This window comes from Protopterus annectens, chromosome 5.part1, assembly GCF_019279795.1.
Source record: "Protopterus annectens isolate FY-2018-M chromosome 5.part1, PAN1.0, whole genome shotgun sequence".
NCBI classification, from domain to species: domain Eukaryota; kingdom Metazoa; phylum Chordata; order Ceratodontiformes; family Protopteridae; genus Protopterus; species Protopterus annectens.
The window spans coordinates 651,422,790-651,445,483 of record NC_056736.1 but is presented as its reverse complement, the minus strand read 5'-3'; the positions used below and the strand labels follow the sequence as shown (position 1 = coordinate 651,445,483).

At 37.5% G+C, this 22,694-nt stretch overlaps 1 protein-coding gene across 1 annotated transcript in view; it reads right to left on the bottom strand.

The window, feature by feature from the left end:
• The window catches only part of LOC122803248 (receptor-type tyrosine-protein kinase FLT3-like), a 495,076-nt gene that overhangs the window by 355,844 nt on the left and 116,538 nt on the right, over nucleotides 1-22,694 (bottom strand). The window contains exons 4-6 of the mRNA XM_044072843.1: nucleotides 14,030-14,121; nucleotides 13,810-13,942; nucleotides 13,617-13,721 (exon numbers count right to left, since the gene is read on the bottom strand). Coding sequence (XP_043928778.1) covers nucleotides 13,617-13,721; nucleotides 13,810-13,942; nucleotides 14,030-14,121 — 330 coding nt within the window. The remainder of the gene's footprint in view (nucleotides 1-13,616; nucleotides 13,722-13,809; nucleotides 13,943-14,029; nucleotides 14,122-22,694) is intronic.

Below are 22,694 nucleotides of genomic sequence, written 5' to 3'. Positions count from 1 at the left end.
GCATGAAGATTCTGAATGGGTATGAAGTCTGAAACTCAAATGTCTTTCATTATTTCTGTAAAAGTATGTAATGATTTGAACTGTTTTGTTCTGCAGTCACACAAGAGTTAACTGGCACAGCATTTTCCCTTAATGTCACATACCCAGGAAACAGTCAAATACTGCCTTACTAGACCCTCAAACAGTCTATCGAAATGTCACCTCCAAAAAGCTACAAATCATGAGAAACAGATCCAAGACATGAGGCAAAACCTGAACATCCTGCACAAATATGGACAAGTGCTAGACACATCCCCAACAGGAAGCCATTCCAGACCAAACACTCCTTAACTGGAGTACCCACAAGATAAATGCAGAGGAGCTCCAGCTGTAACCACTCCTGAACAGCACAAAACCAACACCCACCACTGCTCTCCAGCCTGCAAAACTGCTGCTGTACACACTGGTAGTTTTTTTTTTTTTTTTTTATGCTCTACCCCAATTTTTTTTTTTTTAATCACAACCTCAAATAATTCCCTGTACTTCTCATGTCAAGTGCAGAATATAGACCATCACAGTAAACATTTATAGTATGATCTCATACAACTGTCCATTTGTAATTTATAAAATAATAAAGATATTATAAAAATACTGAATATAGAAGAAAGATATGGATTCTCTTGACTATAACTGCATACAAGTAAGCCCATAAGGTGACCACAGCACAGGACCTGCCAAAAGTCCCAAAATGTAAAGAAAGCCCAAAATAGGGACAATTTTGTATATCAGTCTCTAGAAGTCGAGAGCATAACAGGATTGCCTTAACATGAATGTTCTGCAGGGTATTAAGTCTGAACCTCGAATATCTGTTATTTGCTAACTGTAGTCTAACATGGTTTGCCACTTCTTTTTCTTCTTTCGGCTTTTCCCGGTTAGGGGTCACCACAGCAGATCATCTGTCCGCTCATGATTGGCAGTGGAGTTTTACAGTGTCGAGCTGCCAGCCTGGCGCCCAACCTTCCACAGAAGGCACACACACGCACACACTCACACCTAGGGCCAATTTAGAATGTCCAATCCACCTACTCATGTCTTTGGGATGTGGGAGCAAACCGGAGCACCCAGAGGAAACCCACGTGACCACAGGGAGGACATGCAGACTCCGCATAGAAGGCACCCCAGCCGAGAATCGAACTGGAGAACCTCTTGCTGTGAGGCAGCAATGCTAACCGCTGCACCACCGTGTCTGCCCTATTAACATGGTTTGCCACTAATTTGCCATAAAACCATAATTTATGAAAATGGACTTAATGGTCTTACAACTAGACCACTAACTATAACAGGTGTGCATTAGCATGAATTTTCTGCAGCATATGAAGTCGGAACCTCGAGTATCTGTTATTTTCTAACTGCCGTCTACAATGGTTCACTCAGATTAATTACACTGGAACACCTCCCATAAAACTGCAAGGGAAATTGACATGTAACCTATGAAGCCCCAACTATTTAGTTTGATTAATTATTCTTGTAATTACCTCAACACAAGAACTCAGCATCTAATGGTTGTCAGCAAATGTTGGATTGGTCAGAAATGAGTTTGTCTTTTTTTTTTTTGTTATGCTCTCCCTTCAGGAAGTCCGCACAGCTCTGGACAGTACTGTATAAAAAAATGAGAGATAAACATGATGTGTGATGATGGAGAATCACCGAATCTGGTTATGACAGGGTAAGAGCCTTAATTCTCTGCACCATCCACCAAGCCTCCCCATATACAATACGCAACCGTGTTTACATTACCTTTTCTTTCTGAAAGTCAATGTAAGTCATCTCTTAGCGACTTGACTCCTCACATCATTCCTGTGATCTGCCTGACAACCTCAGTCACTTAGTGACCTAACTCCTCACATCATCCCAGCAATCTGCCCGACTATACAGAACAAATGTTACAAAACCGTTATTCTTTCATAACACAATAAACCTGGACAAAGCCAAGTACTAAACATTTGAGAAAGAATTTTCCACACTCTGGATGTCCATGTCAACTTCCCACAACAACTATGAAGGAGAAAACAACCTAAAGTGCACCAACCCCTTCACGATTGTTACAGCCTCACTGATCATGTGGAGGAGACGGTCATTATTCCTGGATGGCACCTGCTTTCACCACGCATGCAAGATGGGGAGCAATCAAAACAGCAACTGCTCATTAAGCCACTGAAATACTGAAAACAACAGCTTCAGGCTGAAAATCAAATGTATATCATTATGTGCTGATTTCAACCCTCAACAGTATGCCACCAGGATCGTATGTGAAAATGTGAAAAAAAAACATGAAAAAAAGAACTACATTCTAGGACTGCACGAGATCTGTACCATTGAGAGGTATGCCACTCCTGTCTCTCTCCCGCTCCCACTACCAATGCATGCCTCAGAACCACACAATCAATGAACCTGCACCATTAAGCCACAGCATCACAATTCTGCAAACCACAACCAACAACTGCAAGCCCCTTACCTATCCTTGCAGCTATATACTCATGTTTCTTTAATCTTTCCTGGAGTCACAATGCATTTTGGAGCCATGTAATGAGTTAGCTTAAGGTTACCACAATTAGGCCCTCCCTTCTACAAGACTCAAAACCTGTCAAAGACAAGAGGGCACCTACAACAAGAGAAAGGCCAACTCGAGCCACCTTCACTGTCCCTGCTGAGGCTTACCCACATCCAACAGCCCCAACCATGGCAAATCAGCAAATCTACCATGAGAGGGAGAAGACAGACAAAAAAAAATATTAAATATAAACCATCATCCAATGACCAACCCACCATCTACCATTAACCCAGGCCTACCTGCTGCCCTGGGATATCTGCAGGTCGTCTAGGACATGACCTTGCCTTAGCAAGTTCACACCAAAATGTGATACCCTTACCCAGCTACACTTGCCTAAACCCCTTAATCCCCTCCCCCTTTTCCTCACTTCATCCCAGTCATCCCACCTTCCTATTTAACCCTTTCATCCCCCCACCCTCTTAACTCTCTCTAATATATTTATCTAACCCCCTTCTGATGATATCCCTGGACAAATTTGTTTGTTACCAAACTTCATCTGTTTTAATGAGATGTTTGACTTTGTTTTCTAGTTATATAAACTTTGGTTGGTTCATATACATTTTATTGTGCAATCAAGATGTCTAAGCCTTGTCCCTAGTTTTCATTAATTCTTCATTTTTTTTAAGTTACCCAAGAAGTTTACCTTCACTCTTATGGTTCTTAGTAGAGTAAACTTGTTTAGGATAGATAACCAAGAATTGTTAAAATGAGTCACAACAGTGTCTAATGGTAGTGTATGAAAAATATTCCAGTTGTACATACACAGAGTGATAATGAAGTGATCTAAATGTATGCTAGTGAGATTTATAACAGTGTTGTAATGCTTTTTGTTAGGATTATGTTTCGAATACATTTGTGAATCACAGACTATGCTGTGGATCCTCACTTTCATAGCAGCTGTATGCCTGGACTCCTCCAGGAACACATTAAGACATTTTGTTGCTCCTATGAGAAATGTTCTGTCTATGAATTAAGCAGGGTTCTGGTATTTTATACATAGTATGCACCAGTTCTGCAAATTATAGGCCATCTTATAACTGAAGTTTCACTGAGGTGACCCTTCTTTGTCTGTTGGTGCTCATTCCAATTTACTGCATAAACCTCAGGTTGTGAGTATCCCGGCAGCAAACTTAGGTATGTTTCAAGGGTCAAATCCTGAGAAGAAGCAAGATCATCTTTGCTTGACAATTATGGCTTGAGAAACCATGCTTTGTGTTGTGACAAGCTCGGTTAAATTCAACTGGCCCTTGTCAGCCTCCTACAGATATGCTCACTCCAGTTGCAGTAATGAGGTGGCATCACACATGCTCACTCCAGTCGCAGTAATGAGGTGGCATTTCATGTTGATACTACACACATGCTCACTCCACGCGCAGTAATGAGGCGGCATTTCATGTTGATACTACACACATGCTCACTCCAGTCGCAGTAATGAGGTGGCATTCCATGTAGATACTACACACATGCTCACTCCAGTCGCAGTAATGAGGTGACATTTCATGCTGATACTACACACATGCTCACTCCAGTCGCAGTAATAAGGTGGCATTTCATGTTGATACTACACACATGCTCACTCCAGTCGCAGCAATGAGGTGACATTTCATGTTGATACTACACACATGCTCACTCCAGTCGCAATAATAAGGTGGCATTTCATGTTGATACTACACACATGCTCACTCCAGTCGCAGTAATGAGGTGACATTTCATGTTGATACTACACACATGCTCACTCCAGTCGCAGTAATGAGATGACATTTCATGTTGATACTACACACATGCTCACTCCAGTCACAGTAATGAGATGACATTTCATGTTGATACTACACACATGCTCACTCCAGTCACAGTAATGAGATGACATTTCATGTTGATACTACACACATGCTCACTCCAGTCGCAGTAATGAGATGACATTTCATGTTGATACTACACACATGCTCACTCCAGTCGCAGTAATGAGATGACATTTCATGTTGATACTACACACATGCTCACTCCAGTCACAGTAATGAGATGACATTTCATGTTGATACTATACACATGAATGAGATGACATTTCATGTTGATACTTAATGAGATGACATTTCATGTTGATACTCAGTCACAGTAATGAGATGACATTTCATGTTGATACTATACACATGCTCACTCCAGTCACAGTAATGAGATGACATTTTATGTTGATACTCAGTCACAGTAATGAGATGACATTTCATGTTGATAGTGCCATTTTCTATTACCAAGATCTAGCTGGTCTCAATCTGTCCTACCAGATTACAATCACTAATCAAAAATGCAAAAGACAAGTGTGCTATAAAATCATTTAATAAGTCTGGAATTGATGGATTTTCTGAGTAGCAGGAGTATTGCTGTCCATATTCTGGTATTTAAATGTTGTTCTTATAAACTTAGAAAGTCAACTTTTATGAGGATGTTTGTGCATATTTGTAACCATGTTTTGATGCTGTCTTTGCCTCAGATTCAGTGCAAAATTAAAGTTATTTAGCAACAAAAAGTATAAATGAATAACAACTGTCAATGTGTTCTATCCCATACTATTATATGCAGAACTTTATTCTGAAGATTCACCTTATTATGAAATATTAGGCCTTCTTCCAGATGTGACTGAGATAATAGATGGACTGACCACATCTGACTCGTCAGGTGGCATTGTTAGGAATAGATTCTTCATTACCCAATTAGAATATGAATTTTTCTAATAACAGGCTTTGGCTGATACAAAGTGAAACAGTAAAGGCTATCCTTCTGGGCCAAGGTGGAATCAAAGGTATTCTATTTTTTGAGAAGATCAACCGACTGACATTTAAAGATCAAGTAGAGATTACCAAGAAATTTTCACATTACAACCACACTTCTGGTTACTGAGTTAGTCAAAAAGTAAATCTAAAAACAGTGGTCTAGATAAAGGGTGGGAATAAATGGCTGATGGACAGGTGTTTCATTTCATTTGTAACAGCAACACTGCCCCTGGTGACATCCATTGAAGATTCAGCAAATAGTCCAGCAGTATTATTTTAAATGGATGTAATAGACACCCAGGCAATGCACACATGGAATTGTTCACAGGCTCCCTGATAGTGCCAGGGAATAGTTCTTTCTTACAGTTAATAGGGGAATAGAAGCACTCTACCTTGCTTACCTCTGGTGACTGCTAGTCATGTTACCTTGCTCAGGCTAGTAGGGCTCAGCGGGTTCATCCTGGATACTAATACCTGGTTCCTGGCTATCAGGATAAACTGTTTTCTAGTTAGTAAGGTGTGGTGCTAAAGGGAGCGTATGATGCTATGATAGCTTGCAACTTTAAAACACAAAAATGTGGGTGCAAACACTAAAGAAAGCTTGACTTTAACTTAAGTAAATAAATCATGTTCTAGCAATGTCAGCTTGAATTTTAGAGTGAGAGGTCCTGCTTCACAAAATGTATAACTCTCTCTGAGAACATTGTTATGAACTTTGGAATACAGACAACCAGCAGACATAAAGTACTGAAGTAAAAAAAAAAAAAAATCCAGTACACTGGATTTTACAACTTGGTGTGTGCTGGTCACCTGAAAATCGCTGCTACAAGAACATCAGCCAGATAGATTGTTGCTGTCCCCTGAGTTTCAATTTTATAGTTTACTTTCTTGAATATATATATTTTAAAGTTACTCTTTTAACCAAAAAGTCAGTATAGGGACCTTTTTAATGTCTAAGTACTCTATGTATGATATCCTGAAATAAAAGAATGGATGACCAAGCAAGTAGCAACAGTAAAGTAATAATAATGCAGAAATCTAACAGTCAAATCAAGCTACCCTAAAAGCTACCCTTAGAGATACAGCTTTCTGATAATATCCAGAATTACTGAATGCAAGTTGATAATTAGAGTTCTAAAGTGTCCTGTTGCTTAAAACCCACCCCAGCACCACTTTCAGGACCGCAAAATCCACATAAGTAAAAAACCAGATCAGAACATGTTCCACTGCATCTGGATAACAGCTGGTCAGACTTGACCCTGCCGATCTTTGCAGGCCTATGAGATTCAGGAAGTCTATAAGATGCCTTCAAAACAGGTTCAGAGAATGAGGTCCGCAATCCACAAAATTCAAAAGCTCTAAAACACAGGAATTAGGAACACACATTCTGACTGTCATGAGATGTTCTTCAAAACTTCCATTGGCTCATAGGTGAATACTAGGCTAACTGCGCCAAAAGACCATTTTAAGGCTAGCCAATAACCCCAGGTCTGAATCAAACCATGTACTTTGTGTCTATGAAGAAAAGACATTAGCTATCATGCCAAATCCACCTCCTCTATAGAGGATGAAAAAAGAAAAAGGTTAACAATGTACAAAATTCGGTATTATAGAGCATAGCCTCTAACACCACACACCGCATCCACTGAATAATGCTTATAACAGGATGGTGTTACAGTGTAGCAGTATGTAATAAGCAGGGAAATAGCCAAGTGGCACCCAAAATCAAACAAAACTCCAAGCAAGCTTGTACTTCTCAGCTTTGAACAGTCAACTAACACTTTAAAACAGAAGAACACAAGAACACAAATGCAAAATAGCATAAAAACTGTCTAGGTTTCATGCATAGGTAGCTAGATGCAGTCATTTATGGACATGCACACAGTTCATCATCTACAAATACTAGATCCACTATTAAATTGCTGAAACTTAACATCAATAATACAGCTAAACAGGTGTTCTTAAGAGTTTACAGACTGTGAGGAATATGCAACATGGTCATTATCAAGTGGATAATTCAACTTCTCAAGTCCTTAAAATCCATTTAGAGTAATACAATTAATTAAAATGCATAGTGTGCCAAAATAACTGTATTATATACAGGTATCTTTCCTATTTAGACTACTATTACTATTATACCTAAATGCTCCAACTGTGCAATCAGTGAAAATAAACCGTTTTTACAGAAATCCTTACAGCTAAAAGCAGCTTTACAAACCATAAATACTTGGCAAAGGTATTTATACTCTTACCCCACAGAAGCTGTACTGCTCTATACATAGCCTACGTTGAAAGAAGAACAGCCTACCCTAGAAGAAGTAAGACCAGCACTAATAAAAAAATAGGTCAGGGAAAGCAACAGCCTCAGATGAGGTCACAGCAGGTATGATCAAGATGTTGGGTGAGTTAGGGAAAAATGTCTCCTGAGGGTACTCATTGCAATATCTATTTATTTATTTATTTATTGACTAGTTGTTTGATTGACATTTGATTACTAGAAAGCCCGACTGGGTAGAAGCCCATTTTCAGCCAAGGCCTGTGAAGAAAAGATCCAAATTATTACAAAACATGTTAAGAACAATAATTTTACAATCTTCAACAATAAAACAAAAACATCTGCAGTTTAAATAATTATAACAATCAGACATGATATAAAACATTGGTTAAGAATCTATACAAGGTATATAACAATTATTTAATATTTAGAGAAATGTTATACAATTTGCAGAGAAATTAAAGCAAGTTAGTCTAATAGAAATTGGAATTGTAATATGAAGTGAGGGAAAACGGGGATGGTATATTTAGAGAGAAAGTCAGGGAAGAGAATTTGATAGCAGTAAGGAAGTAAGTGAAGAAGGGAGAGTAAGAATGTATAATGAATGAAAATGTACTTGTTCACATTTAGGGATATATTTTATCTTGGTTTTGAGAAAGAACAGAGCAAAATTTTAATGAGGAAGTCTTTCAAAGTGGTTTTGAAAGATGGAAGGGTACAGAAGTGATGGATACAGGTAAGGAATTCTAGGAATTTAATGTCCAGCAGATTTGCTGGGTCTGTAGACAGACAGGAGGTTTTACTCACAGGATCACAGGATGTTTTTAGTGCTGACAGGTAGATGGATGCTGGATAATTTTATAGGTGGTAAGAAGTTGTGTATATGTTAGATGATGTGGCAATTCTAACCTGTTTAGACTTTTCAGTGCTATACAGTGGTGAGTTCTGAAAGGGGAATTTGCTGCAAATTTAACAACTTTGTTATAGCACTGTTCAAGTTTTAATTTTTGTGAACCCTGGAGGTTAATAAAGATTGGAGCAGCATAAAGAAGATTGGGGAAGATATAAATACTGGTAACTGTAGTTTTAGTTGCACTGGTGAGAAAGTTTTTGGCTCTGAAAAGCATCCCTAGTTTTTGATGAATTTTTTCGGGTCTATATTATAAGCTCAAAAGCTTAAAAGAGCGAACGCTCTTTTATTGAACTGTAAATATTGAAACCACTAAATAGTGAAAACACAGAATGGCGATTTTTTTTCCCAGGGAAGAAAAATTGCTGCTCCACAAAAACAAACAAAAAAAAAACAAATGCAAACACAAAATAAAGTGGGGTGCTCCCCTCCACACCCTCCTACTTAAATATACCAACTCCAAGATTGCACCACAGTGGAGGAAATGGTAAAGTCCCAAAAATGGCCCAGTGATTTTTTTTTTCCCTGGGAAAAAAATTGCTGTTCCGTGCTTTTGCTATTTAGTGGTTTCGATATTTACAGCTCGATAAAAGAGCGTTTGCTCTTTTAAGCTTTCAAGCTTATGATGTTGACCCAAATTTTTCTTATGCAATTTTGTATATGCAGGTTGAATGTAAGATTATCCTTCCCTATCACCACTAATAGTTTGCTATGAGAAGTGACTTCAATGGTTGTATTATCAAGAGAAAGGACTTTACATTTTGTCTTTTATTCATGAAAGAGGGATTTGGGGGGAAAGTAGTAGTTTGGTCTTTTTTGGGGTAAGCATGAGTTGTGAGTTATGAAGCCATGTTTCAGTGGCTGGAAAAGCTTGCTGAGTAATTTTTTGGAAGTGTACCATGTTGTCAGATGTGCATATGAGTGGAATCATCAGTGTATTGTATTAGGGTGGCCTGTTGTGTGGATGTATAGAGGGTGTAGGTGAAAATATTAAAGAGGAGGGGACCAATGATAGAGCCTTGTGGTCTTCTGGTGGTAAATAGGAGATAAGGAGAAAGCATGGAGTGACATTTTACTGACTGATACCTATTGGACAGGTAGCTTTTGAACCACAGAAGGGTGGGTTGAGACAGACCTAGTGAGAACATTTGAAGTAGAACTTTACTGTGGCAGACTGTGTCAAAGGCTTTAGACAAGTCTAGAAATAAGGAAGAGTCTAGCTTGCTGATATCTCTAGCTTTATTGACAGTATCTGTATAGGTCAGAAGGACAATCCTAGTACTATGGGAAAGATGGAAGCAATGTTGTGTAGGGGATAGGAGTTCTTCTTGCAGTAGATTGTTTAGCGATTGTTTCTGAATACATTTTTTAAAGTATTTTATGAGGGGAGATAAGATTGCTACAGGCCTAAATTTAATAATGTCTGTTGAATTTCCCCCATTTTGCAGAGGGATAATGTATGACTTTTTCAAGAGAGATAGGGAACATGACATTCCTGGATTAACCTATTTATAAGAATTGAGACAGGATATGCAATACTTCTGGCTGCTATTTTTAGGTACTCATTTGGAAGGCTATCAGCTAGCACAGTTTGAGTTTAGGAGTAGTTTTATATGAGAATAGGCACAGTTTTGAAGGTGAAAGTGGATGTGGTGATATGTGGTTGTTGGACAGGGTTGGGATTAAGATGTTGAGGACTCCTTGGTTAGAGATGCTATACTATCCATAAAATAAGATTGGATTGTATTATAGTTTTGAGAGGTGAGTTATCAGGAGAGTGTTTGAGTTGAATTTTTGGCCAGGATGTAAGATTTCTTTAATGGATGTCCAAAAAGTTTTAGGGCTATATGTAGTATTTAATGAAAGTTATTATAGCATCATTTTTTGTTTTCATTTATTTTTCTTTTTAGTATGATTGTGGAGCATTCTGAAGTTTTCGAGATATTGAGGTGTTTTAAATGTTTGCCATTCTTTCCATGCTTTTTTCTATCCTGCATTAGCATTCTACTCTTTTTGGATAGCCAAATTGCATTATTTGTTTTCAGTATCTTTCTTTTCGGAGGTACAAGGTTATTTAGGATATTTAGAAAAGTTGTTTTAATTAAATTATAGCATCATCTATGGGGATGATTTTTCGAAAGTTCCAGTTAATAGATGATAGCGTAGTAATGAACATTTCTGGGTTAAACTTGGAAAGGTTGCATGTTGTTTTATAAATTTGCTGTTTAACTGGATATGTCAAATGTCTAGTCATATTTATTGGGATAGGATCACTGAGAGAGTCTAACATTGTACCTGCAGTGGAGTATTTGCCAGGGTCTGATGCTAGGATCCAGTCTAATAAAGAATTTGATGTTTTGCTATAATGCATGGGGCTATTAATTAGTTGAGTGAAATCATATAAGTTCATGCTAGATCTAGGGGAGTTAGAGTTTATGTCCTACCAACTGACATTCACATCACCTAGTAATATTTTCTTGTGTAAATGTTATGGATAGCCAATCTAGGATATCTTCCAGTATAGTTGCATTGTTACCAGGAGGGATACAAAGGACAGTAATACATATTTGTTTATAACTATTTTGAGTAAAGAAATAAGAAGCTTTGTTGAACTGAATTTTGGTGTTGACTTACTGTTAAGGGGAAATGTGGTAGATACTGGGAAATATTAAAGTAAATACTACCACCTTTCCTCTTTATACAGTCATTATGGATGATATTATAACCAGGAGGTATAACTTTGGAGTCGGACAGAAATTGTATCCCAGATGCCTGAAAAATAAGCATTCCAGAGTCAGTGTACAACAACAACAAAAGGGCCATTCACAACTGTGTGCCATCCAGAAGCATCAAACTCCTGTCACACTGCATGAAAGTTCTGGAGACCTTGAGTGATAAATAAATACATATAGTGGAAAGTAAAATGGGAGATGAGCAGTTCAAATTCAAATCAGTATGCAGCACAATCAACCCAGTGTTTACACCAAAACATATGGTGAAGAAACTAGAGATGCGAAAATACTCCAACTGGCTATTCCAAGACTTGGAGAAAGTATATCACAAGGTCTTAAGAAAGCTGATTTGGGCAGTCGAGTGATGTTTCAAAGTCCTGTAAACTTTGATAGAAATAGTAAAGACTATGTACAAGGACCCAACGACACAAGTACAGACAGTGTACAGACTCATATCAGTTCCCAATGGGAGTGGGTGTGCATTAGGGTTCAAATCTGAGCCCACTGCTATTCATTCTTTTGATCATATGTCTCAACTGTACAGATTTTCACAGAATGTCCAGATTTGTGCCTCATATATTTGGTCTGTTTTTTTATAAAAGTGTGTTGTTTTGGCAAACCATTAAAGACTGAAGTCAGAAAATAATGACAGACATTTCAATTTCAAAAGTCACACCCTTCAGAAATTTCATGCAAAACCTGTTATTCTGTCAACTTTCTAAGTTTGTAAGAGCAATATTTAAAAATTGTCCCTATTTTTGGGCCTTTGTCACCAAGTTATTTATGGCTTTGTCCAGATTTTTGCTCTAAAAGGTTGAGAGGTATGCTTGTGATGGACTACAGCAGCAAGCAGGATGAAGAGGGCAGATCAACAAAGCTGCTGCATGCAGATTTGGAGGCATTACAAGCAGACTTTGAACTGGATTTTCTGTAAATGATAGTGTAATGAAATGAAAAACTGAAAGCACATGAGATAAAACTAAGTACAAACATGACAGCTGTCATGGAAGCAAACTGGGGAAATTAGAAGAAACTGAAAATTGAGATAGAAGGAAAAATAGTGGAACAGGTTAACAGCTTTAAGTATCTGAGAGGGATGGTTGAGGAGAATGGAAGTCTGAATGAGGAGGTCAAAAATATAATCATGGGGTCTACAGCTATTTGGCACAGAGTGTCAGCCATAAAGTGTGGAAGAAAAATGCCAAAGAAGATGAAGAATAAAGTGTACAAAACAGTGGTGTGACCATTACTACTGTATGGTACAGAAACTAGAGCAGTTAAGACAGAGCAGCTGAGGAAGCTAGAGGTGATAGAGATGGAGTGCCTAAATGGGTGGTAGGATGTACACTGTGGGACAAAGAAATTATGACATCATCACAGAAGGCAAACTATTTCCAGTTCTAATGAAAGTCAAAGAGAATAGATTATTATAGCTCAGGCATGTACAGGAAAGCAGAAGAGGATTTGGTGAAGAAGATGTGGGACAGAGAGGAAAAAGGCAAACAGAAATGAGGCTTTCCGGTAAGGCAGTGGACTGAGTGAGAGAAGACCTATGACACTCAAGCATGACTGTCGAAGAAGGAAGGAAAGTGGCATTGAATCAAGAGAGGTGGAGACAGTGACATAACACCCCAACTCTATGTTGAAAATGGGGAAAGGGGGATTGAGAATGATGATGATGATGGTGATAGAAATCCGTGTGGGGCTAATTGAGTGAAATATTACTACACCCATATGTCAGTCTCCTTTTTGTCACTTCCCTGTTAATCCTCCTTTCCTAAAAAAAAATAATAAATCTTTATTTAATAAAAGTAATTAAAAGACTGAATCAGCTGTAAATAGTTTACCTATGATTAGAAATTGCTCTGTAAACTTAAAGGACTCAGAACCACCAACATCAGTCCCATTATTTTATAGGTTCATAGGTAAGTACTAGGCTAGCTTCCCTTGTGGGCCATTTTAGGCTTTTGCAATTTTCCTTTTTGTACTTGAATTAACGTATCCCATTTGGTATTAAGCTGGTCTTACCCATCCCATCATCAGTAATTATATATTACCCTTGGTGAGAATAAATTGGATAATACCATGCATAGTTTAAGGGGACCCATCCATAGGATAAAACATTTAGGAGCTGTCTCTGTCCATTAGTAGTAGTACAGGGACAGTCCTAGAGTACATTTTCTTTTACCCATCCATAGATTCAAGTTTCACTCTGCAGTTTGCCATATTCCACCAATGTTGACAATGCATACTAATAAAGCCAAAGCTACCTTCATTTCAAAAGCTGCACTGTTTTTACATTAATTTGCTGTAAGTAGTAATATGAGATGCTTAATAACGGTACCTTTAAGCATTTTAACAGCAACTTGTACTGAAACACCAGGTTTACAGATACCATATGCAGTCGCTTCCATAACTTTCCCAAATGCACCAGAACCAAGGGTCTTTCCTGAACAAAACACAAAACAAAATAAAATTTAGAGCTCATCTTAAAATGAGCATTAATAATAGCTCAGAAAGTTTGAAAGGGTTCTCACCAAATTCCAGATTCTCTCTTGGAAACTCCCATTTAGGATTGTAGTCCAACAAACTGCAGTCGATATAGATGTACTCGTTATCAGCGGAGTTTATAAATTGCACCATTTTCATCTGACTCTCATACCTGGGTTTCTGTAGAGATTGAAAGATCAACAATCAGTAGTAAAACAAGATGCTATTCACTGAGTCAATCTGCCAAAGAAATTACCATAATCTTACCTGTTTACATTTGCTATAGATGAGGACAGCTACTAAAAGAAGTAAGCCACCAGAAACAGCTCCAATAACAAACCAAGGAGTAGCTGTAGTATCTGCAAAGGAAGTATATATACATAAAAGTGCTCACAGTTTTAACCAGTTGCAATTAGTGTACATCAAACTGTTGTCTGTATTACAGGCCATAATTATGCTAACAAGTTTCTGATTCCAAACTGAATTCAGTGTTATTGTTAAGAGTTTTTCAAAATATTAACATCATTCAGAAATATCACTTCCAACACATAATCTTAAAGCAAAAACATTGCCAGCAGCTGGGCAGCAGAGTGCCACAGCAGTCTCCCTCTCCATTTTTAATGCTACAGTGTCAGGGCCTCTAATTAAAGCCAAGTTGCCTGGGTAATAGTCAGGGCTCCAACCTTCTGTTTCAAAGAACCAGATCTCATCTATCCATCCATCAGTCTGTTCATTCATACATACAGCTATTTATTTATTTCTTCCCAAACCACCCAAAATACATTACTCAACATAATTGCAAAAAGGTAAGGTTATGGTGCATCTTTTGGTGAATGAATGAATTGTAAGGTCCTTTCAAATCTACCTTTCCTTTACTCCTAAAAGAGTAAGGAGTCAGTTACATTCTTTGAAAATGTTATTTAAGAACAAGTACCTCAGACACTTTGTTTGCATAACCATGGTGTCAGATTCCCATTTACCAGACTTTTCCCCTCAATAGAAAAATAAAAATAAAAATAAATTATCCAACAGGTTAGTGATCAGACTCAGATTTCTAACTCTTTTCTGCTGTCTGGTGCTAATGACTCCACTAAGGTATCTTTGCAGCCTTTGAACTGTCAATCTGCATATGCTGGTCTCTCTGGCTTGTCCCCATTAGATACCACTAAGACCTAGAAAAACTGCACATTCCTTCAGACCATACATCAGGCAGAACATATTAGGAAGGGAGAACCACATTTTATACTGTCTGAAGGCAAAGGAGGTAGGTACTGGACATCACTGTGTCATTTATGGAGGTCCAACTCTACGGATTCCTTCCTTAAAACCATAACAGTAAAGACCCCTGAGACACCTAAGAAGCACACACACACACACAAAAGGTTCAACTTTGCAAAGGGCTTATTTAACACCATTCATTTTTTCCAGACTTCTGTTTTAGTTTCTTCCCTTTTTAAAAGAAAGAGAATACTTCTTTCCTCTCAAGACAGTGATAATGAGGGTTTAGACTATACCTCCCAGTTATCTATCCCTCTTCCTTCTATCCCTCTTCCTTGTGAGTGTGCATCTGAAGATACTCTTTCTTCAGATTCTTCCAACAATTAAATCTCTTTTGAAACTAGTCTCCTAAATGAAATATTTCTTTAAAAGGGAAAAAAAGGAGGTGTCAGAATCTCAAAAATTATATTACAAGATACTCATTATGGACTCCCCAAAGCCAGTTACCAGCTTCAAGTATCTGGGAGGGGTGGTTGAGGAGAAGGGAAGTCTGAATGAAGATCATCCCCCTTTTTCTCATTTTTTTCTACATAGGGCTGGGGTATCGTGTTAACTCTCTTAATTCAGTGACATACTCCTGCCTTCTTCAACACTCATGCCTGACTGTCACAGATCTTCTTTCACACAGTCCACCCACCTGTTTGCTGGATGTCCTCGTTTCCTTTTACCTTCTTCCTATCTATCCCAAATCTTCCTCACCAGATTGTCTTCTGCTTTTCTGCATGTGTCCAAACCACCGTAATCTGTTCTCTTTGATCTTTTCTGCAACCGGAGCTACTTTTGGCTTCTGCTCTTATCTCCTCATTTCTTCATCTGTCTCACAGTGTGCATCCTACCACCCATCTCAGGTGCTTCATTCCCTCATCTGTTCTCCCTTTACTGCCCAGGCTCCTGTACCATACAGCGGTACTGGTTGCACCACTGTTTTGTACACCCTACTTTTCAACTTCTTTGGCATTCTATTAGATACACTACACATGACACTTTACGTCATTTGTCTGCAGCCCCACTGATTCTAGCTTTGACCTCTTCATTCAGACTTCCCATCTTCTCAACCACCCCTCTGAGATACTTGAAGATACTTGAAGCCAGTGTTTAACAATAAGTAAGTCATCTAAAAGATAATTTTGACTAGTGATCTTATCACTTTTACATAAAATAAAAATATTAGGTTGATATCATTGCATCATGTTACTAGGGAGGTTATAAGCTGCACTTGTGCATGCATTTCTATGCGTTTTTACTAATTTTGCTTCAAAACAGCAGCAAAGATATGTATAGTAGACAAATTAGCTGTCACACACTAACACACTGTTATGTCATTATTTATGCTTAAGTGAAAAGAAAAGGATCTCTAATAAAATAGCTTAAAAACCTACACAGAACAGACTGGCTCTAGAAAGGGATCACAAAAATATAATGCACAAATTAATCCACACACTGCCAGTGATACATATTCCCCAAAATATCTCTTGCAATCCAGCGAAAAAATTAAACAGAAACTGAAGAGAACTGAAAACCTAAGCAGTATTAAGAAGCAATTAAAGCAAATGCAATAGGTGAACAGCATGCTCATTGTTGGGAAAAAAGACAAGATTCACAGTTATACTGATCCACAAGATCTGAATAGACCAATTAAATAGAACATAATCCACTGCTTAAATAAGTGGTCTCAAGAATACCAAGTGCTATATTTCTTTCAGTACTAGATGTTTCTGAAAAATAAAATGAGATAAAGGAAGAATACTTTTAATATGTTGCTGGGAAGATACAGATTCCTTAAACTTGACTAGTATTTCATCAGCACTAGAGGTATTCCAAAATGCATTTATGGAAATTATTGAAAGTTTAAAGCATGTCATAAGCAAAACTGATGATCTAAGATCATAACAAAAGAGTAGTAGATATGTTAAGTAAATAAAGATAGCATTATTTCAGTTTAAATAACAATAAATATTTATTTGTATTTATTTATTACATTTGTTAACCGTGAAAGTCTGATCAGGCTGGGAGCCCATTTTCAGTGGCAGCCCGGGAACAAAAGCTCCAAGAAACAGTACAATATATATATAGATATGTATATATATATATATATATATATATATATATATATATATATATATATATATATATATATATATATATATATATATATATATATATATATATATATATATATATATATATATAATATACAGTAGAATATATTATTTGAGTAACACAGCATATATATATATATATATATATATATATATATATATATATATATATATAATAGTGACAAATCGAAAATACATGGACTATATTCTAAGATTTGAGGGACTAAAACCATAAATCTAAAAGAAAATCTGAGCAATAGTTCAAGATTCCAAGAACAAAAGACAAGTGGATATTACACAGGCTTCTAGGAATTATACAGACTCTAGAAAAGTTTATACCTACTATGTGTGAGATAACTATGCCTCTAAAATGCTTTTGGCGTGAACTGCTAGCATCTGAATGGCATTATGAACATAGTTTTAAAATGCTCAAGAAATAATTTACAAATGATATAGTATTAAAATAGTATAAAACATAAATTTCAGTTTCATGGCAAATATATGGCAATCAAAATGGTATAGGAGTTATGAGCTTCCTCTACAAGTGGACAGAGTGAATGCACCAAGGATCAGAATCCCTGAATTGTATTCACCAAAATATTTTGCCAAAAATATTTTAAGCGTTATTGGAGGGTGTGCCCCTGCACCTCTCAATGTGGTCAGAAAGCTCCTACCCCTGAAACTATATAAGAGCTCCACTGTTACACCAACTTGAAGAAGGTGGAAATTCCCACCAAACGGGACTCACTTCCAGCACAACTCTACAAAAGTGATTTCTTATGGAGGAACTCTGATCATTGACAAGTTGAAGCTTGAGTAGTCAAAGCTTGAGAGTTCAAACTTGTCAACCTGTAGGATAACCAAGTTGTGATCATGCAAGAAAATAGACTTATTGCTTGTATTCAACAGCATCTACAAATGTTCTAAAATAATTTGTTGGCACTAGTGCATTGACATAAACAAATCACAAGAATGACAATGGTAAAAGCATATAGGCGACAACAAACCACAAACCCTTACTCCAGAAGCTATTCAATCTACAACACTGACATCTAAAGTTAAAATGCAAACCAAGCAAGGACTGCACTTAGCAAATATTTTGGGTACAAAATATCTTGGCTGGACTGATTTCTGTGTGGAGTCTGCATGTCTTCCCTCTGTTTGCATGGGATTTCTCTGGGTGATCTGGTTTCTTCCCAAATTCCAAAGGCATGCAGTATGTGGACTGTACACTCAAAAGTGGTCTTAAGTGTGTGTGTGTGTGTGTGTGTGTGTGTGTGTGTGTGTGTGTGTGTGTGTGTGTGTGTGTGTGTGAGTGTATATGACTGGCACAGAAGGACAAATGTGCAGGGCTAGCCACTTAGCATTGTGAATTTTGGCTGTAGATGATTGTTACTATTGAAGTGACACCCCAAACCCATGTGCAAAAATGGCAAAAGGGGTTTGTGGATGGATATGTTGAAATGAATATATAAATAAATAAATTGCTAAAAAACTAGAAACTGTTTTTGTAATACCACAAATACCACTGAAAAGGCTCACATAATTTTAAAAATGGAGTAATATTATCTTAAAAAGTATCTGCTGAAATATTTTAGAGCAAAAACTGGTCTGACCAAAAATCATTGGTAAGTAAAACAATTCAGTCTTACCGTGTGTGTGTGTGTGTGTGTGTGTGTGTGTGTGTGTGTGTGTGTGTGTGTGTGTGTGTGTGTGTGTGTGTGTATCTGTGTGTGTGTGTGTGTGTGTGCATGTGTGTGTGTGTGTGTGTGTGTGTGTGTGTGTGTGTGTGTGTGTGTGTGTGTGTGTGTGTGTGTGTGTGTGTGTGTGAGAGAGAGAGAGAGAGTGAAGAGTGTCAAGGGCTTCATGTTCAAAGGTGATAAAATAATGGTTCTTAGTTAATCAAGGAAACAAATGTTTGTGAATAAATACATGACATCTGAAAATTCACACAAATAATGTCTATTTTATACTATCCTCCATCAAACTGACAAGTAAAAGGAATTATCCAAACAGTAAAAAAGTCTCATGCATAGTAAGTGCAGTAAAATCTTTGAAGAATTCCAGCTTGAAGTTTTAAAATATGAAAAATTCACCAATGCAGGACTTGATCTATTGCCATTTCAAATGTTAAGGAACATAGTATTAAAAATCTAATTACCTAATTTAATTGCATTGCTAATCTTCAAAACCAACATAAACAAAAAGTGCCAATAATATCAGTAAGAAGAAAATGCCACTATGATGAAAATTGTTAACAGCTATCATATATACAGGTAAGAAACAAACTAAGAATCCAAAAGACTTAGAAAAGTCTGCAGCCTAAAGATAAAGTAGCTGGTAAAGAAACTAATACAGATTGTGTGAAATTTTAAGAGACTCTTAGTAATTATTGAGATTGAAACCTGACACTGAATTCTCAGAACTAAACATGTTAGCAAACATAACAAATGACATTCATAATATTGTATCTTTACATTTTTGTTTTTAGTAATCAAAGATTAAACTCCTATTAGGAAGTTCCAGGATTTGAATACAATTTGATGTATATTTAGATGGAACCTGAGCTCATTCTTAAAAAATGTCTAATAATTTAACGTCAGCCTAATAACTGAGACAAAAACTCCAAAATAATTTTTGAATGAAGACATCTAATTTTCAGCTCTATTTAAGAGTTATACTTCAGCTGAATGTTTGAATTTAACTGTTTTAGCTTCTCCAGCATGTTTTTCATTTTGTTTTAAATTTTTATCCACTTGAATACTTTGTTTAGGTTTATATATATATATATATATATATATATATATATATATATATATATATATATATATATATATAGGGTCGATATTACGTAATCAAAGAGACACTTTTTTCGAATCTTTAATAATCAACACTAAAATCCCAAAACCGTGAACGGCCACGTCCGCAAATTTTTTCCTAGGGAAAAAATTCAGGTGACCGTTCCTGGGGTTTACCCTTTTCCCCAATGTAGAATGATCTCGGAGTAGGTATATTTAGTTTGGGGGGGTGTGGGGGGCAAACCCCCCCCCCCACTTAAATTATATTTGAAGTGTATGTGCTGTGTTTACAGCCCGGCAATTTTTTTCCCTAGGAAAAAATTCACGGATTTGGTAGTTTGTGATTTTGAGATTTCGGTCTTTTGATGTTGATTATTACATATTCGAAGAAGTGTCTCTTCAATTACATAATACAGACCCATTACGTATTTGAAGCAGTGTCTCTTCGATTATGTAATATAAACCCATATATATATATATATATATATATATATATATATATATATATATATATATATATATATATATATATATATATATATATATATATATTAAAGAACTTGGGAAGTTGGGTTGATAATTCCCATTCCTTTGATCATACATCGAGAGTAGTCGGAAAGTTCTTCTGCTTAGTGCAGTTAATTGCTCAAGAAATATCATCCAGATCAAAAGTGTTCATTGTTCCCTTATATTCATCATTGATTAGGCCATATGACCAGATGACATCCCAGGCTGTGTACTAAATGAACTACAAAATGAACTGGCACCTTACCTAAGTGTCATGTTTAATCATAGCCTCGCCTCAGGCTTCGTGCCCACCGAGTTACAGTTATCCCACTCCACAAGGGGGGATCCACCTTGGATCCCGGGAACTACCGTACCATCATTCTGACGAGCCTGATCTGCAAGGGCATGGAACGTATTATTATGGAACTTATAAAGAAAGATATTGGCAACCTTCAAATACTGGACACCACCCAGTTTGGGTTCATGAAGCGCCGAGCTTGTCTTTTGAATCTGACTGAATTCTTCAAATCAGTCTCCAGAGCTGTAGATGAGGGTAAGGCGGTCCACATAGCCTATCTGGACCTTGCCAAGGCCTGGAATCATAGATAAACTTACTAAGCTGGGCATAAATCCCTATGTCACTTGATGGGTTGCCAACTGGCTTACTGACAGAACCCAGATTGTAAAAGTAACCAACTCCAAATCCAGCTCCAGACAAGTGACAAGTGGAGTACCTCAGGGTTCAGTCCTGGGACCGCTCTTGTTTAGCATCTACTTCTCTGAAGTACAGGCCAACACTAAGGGACTCTGGCTAACAAAGTTTGCAGAGGAATGCAAACTGGGAGCCATTATTGAATCCCCAAATGACGTGGATATTCTACAAAAGGGCCTTACAGAAACAGTTGCTTGGTGCCAGAGCCATGGGCATAAGCTTAATGCCAAGAAATGTATAGTTATCTCCTTTGGGAAAAACAATGTACCCATGAATTACCACGTAGGTGGCAGTATACTAAACACCGATAGTGTGATGAGAGACTTAGGGACACAGGTGGACAGTGGTCTCACCTTCGATAACCACATCGCCACAACAGTCAGGAAATCCTTCTATGTGGCACACCTCAACACTAAAGGATTTTCATCCAGAAAAAAGGAGGTCATTGTCCCACTGTATTCATCTCTTATTAGACCCATTATAGAGTACATCGCCCCATTTGGTATGTACCTCACAAGACATCTGCAACAGCTGGAAAGGCCACAGAAATACCTCACTAAAATCACAGGCCTAAAGTAGATGCCCTATGCTGACAGTCTAAAAAAACTCCAGCTATACTCTGCTCAGAGGTGATCTCTGCTTAATATACAAGGTCATGTCAAACCCTAAGCTGTTGGACATTCTTCACTTAAAGAAATCTCAATCCCTCAGAGCCACACACTCCAGGGATCTAAACATTGTCATCACAATGAACAAAACATGCTGGAGGGATAGGTTCCTGACCCAGAGACTTCCCATACTCTGGAATAGACTGCCCATATATGTCAAGCAGGGCGCCTTCTTGGACCTCTTCAAAAGGAATCTTGATAATTAGATGGGAGATAGGAAATTCACCCCAGGGATCACATTAGTCACCCTGCTAGACAGGGATCCAGGGAAGTAAATATTGTGGGAAGAAATATCCAGGGAATTATTATGGCTAAGCTTGTATAGGCCCTAGGGCTGATAGCCAAGTACCAACCTATGAACCTATGAATTAATGAATACAATGCTCCCTTTGGGGTGTACCTCACTAGACATGTCAAACCAATAAAAAGGCTCCAGAGGTTCTTAAATAAGAAGAAGACCACCGGCTTAAAAACTGTAAACCTCCAGAAAAGACTTGAAGCACTGTTCGTACATTAAGTATCTTATACAGTCCTGAGAGAAGATCTATGCCTTGCCTTCCACACAATTAGGGATCCAGTGGTCCTGGATCTCTTATATCTCCACATATTAAATTGCCCCACACTTAACAGAACCAGAGATCTAAATCTTCATCTACAGAAAAAAAAAAAAAAACTGTTAGAGAGGTAAGTTCATTATGCTGACTTCTCCACTTCTGGAACAGACTCCTACTGAAAATTCACAAACTCACCACCAGCTTGACTAGCCTAGCCCTCACGGAAAAGAAGGTACAGCTTAAGGATAGGGACTGGAAAGATGTTAAAAGTCATATGACTCATTTGCCTTGTATCTCCTGTGATTCTATTATCCTA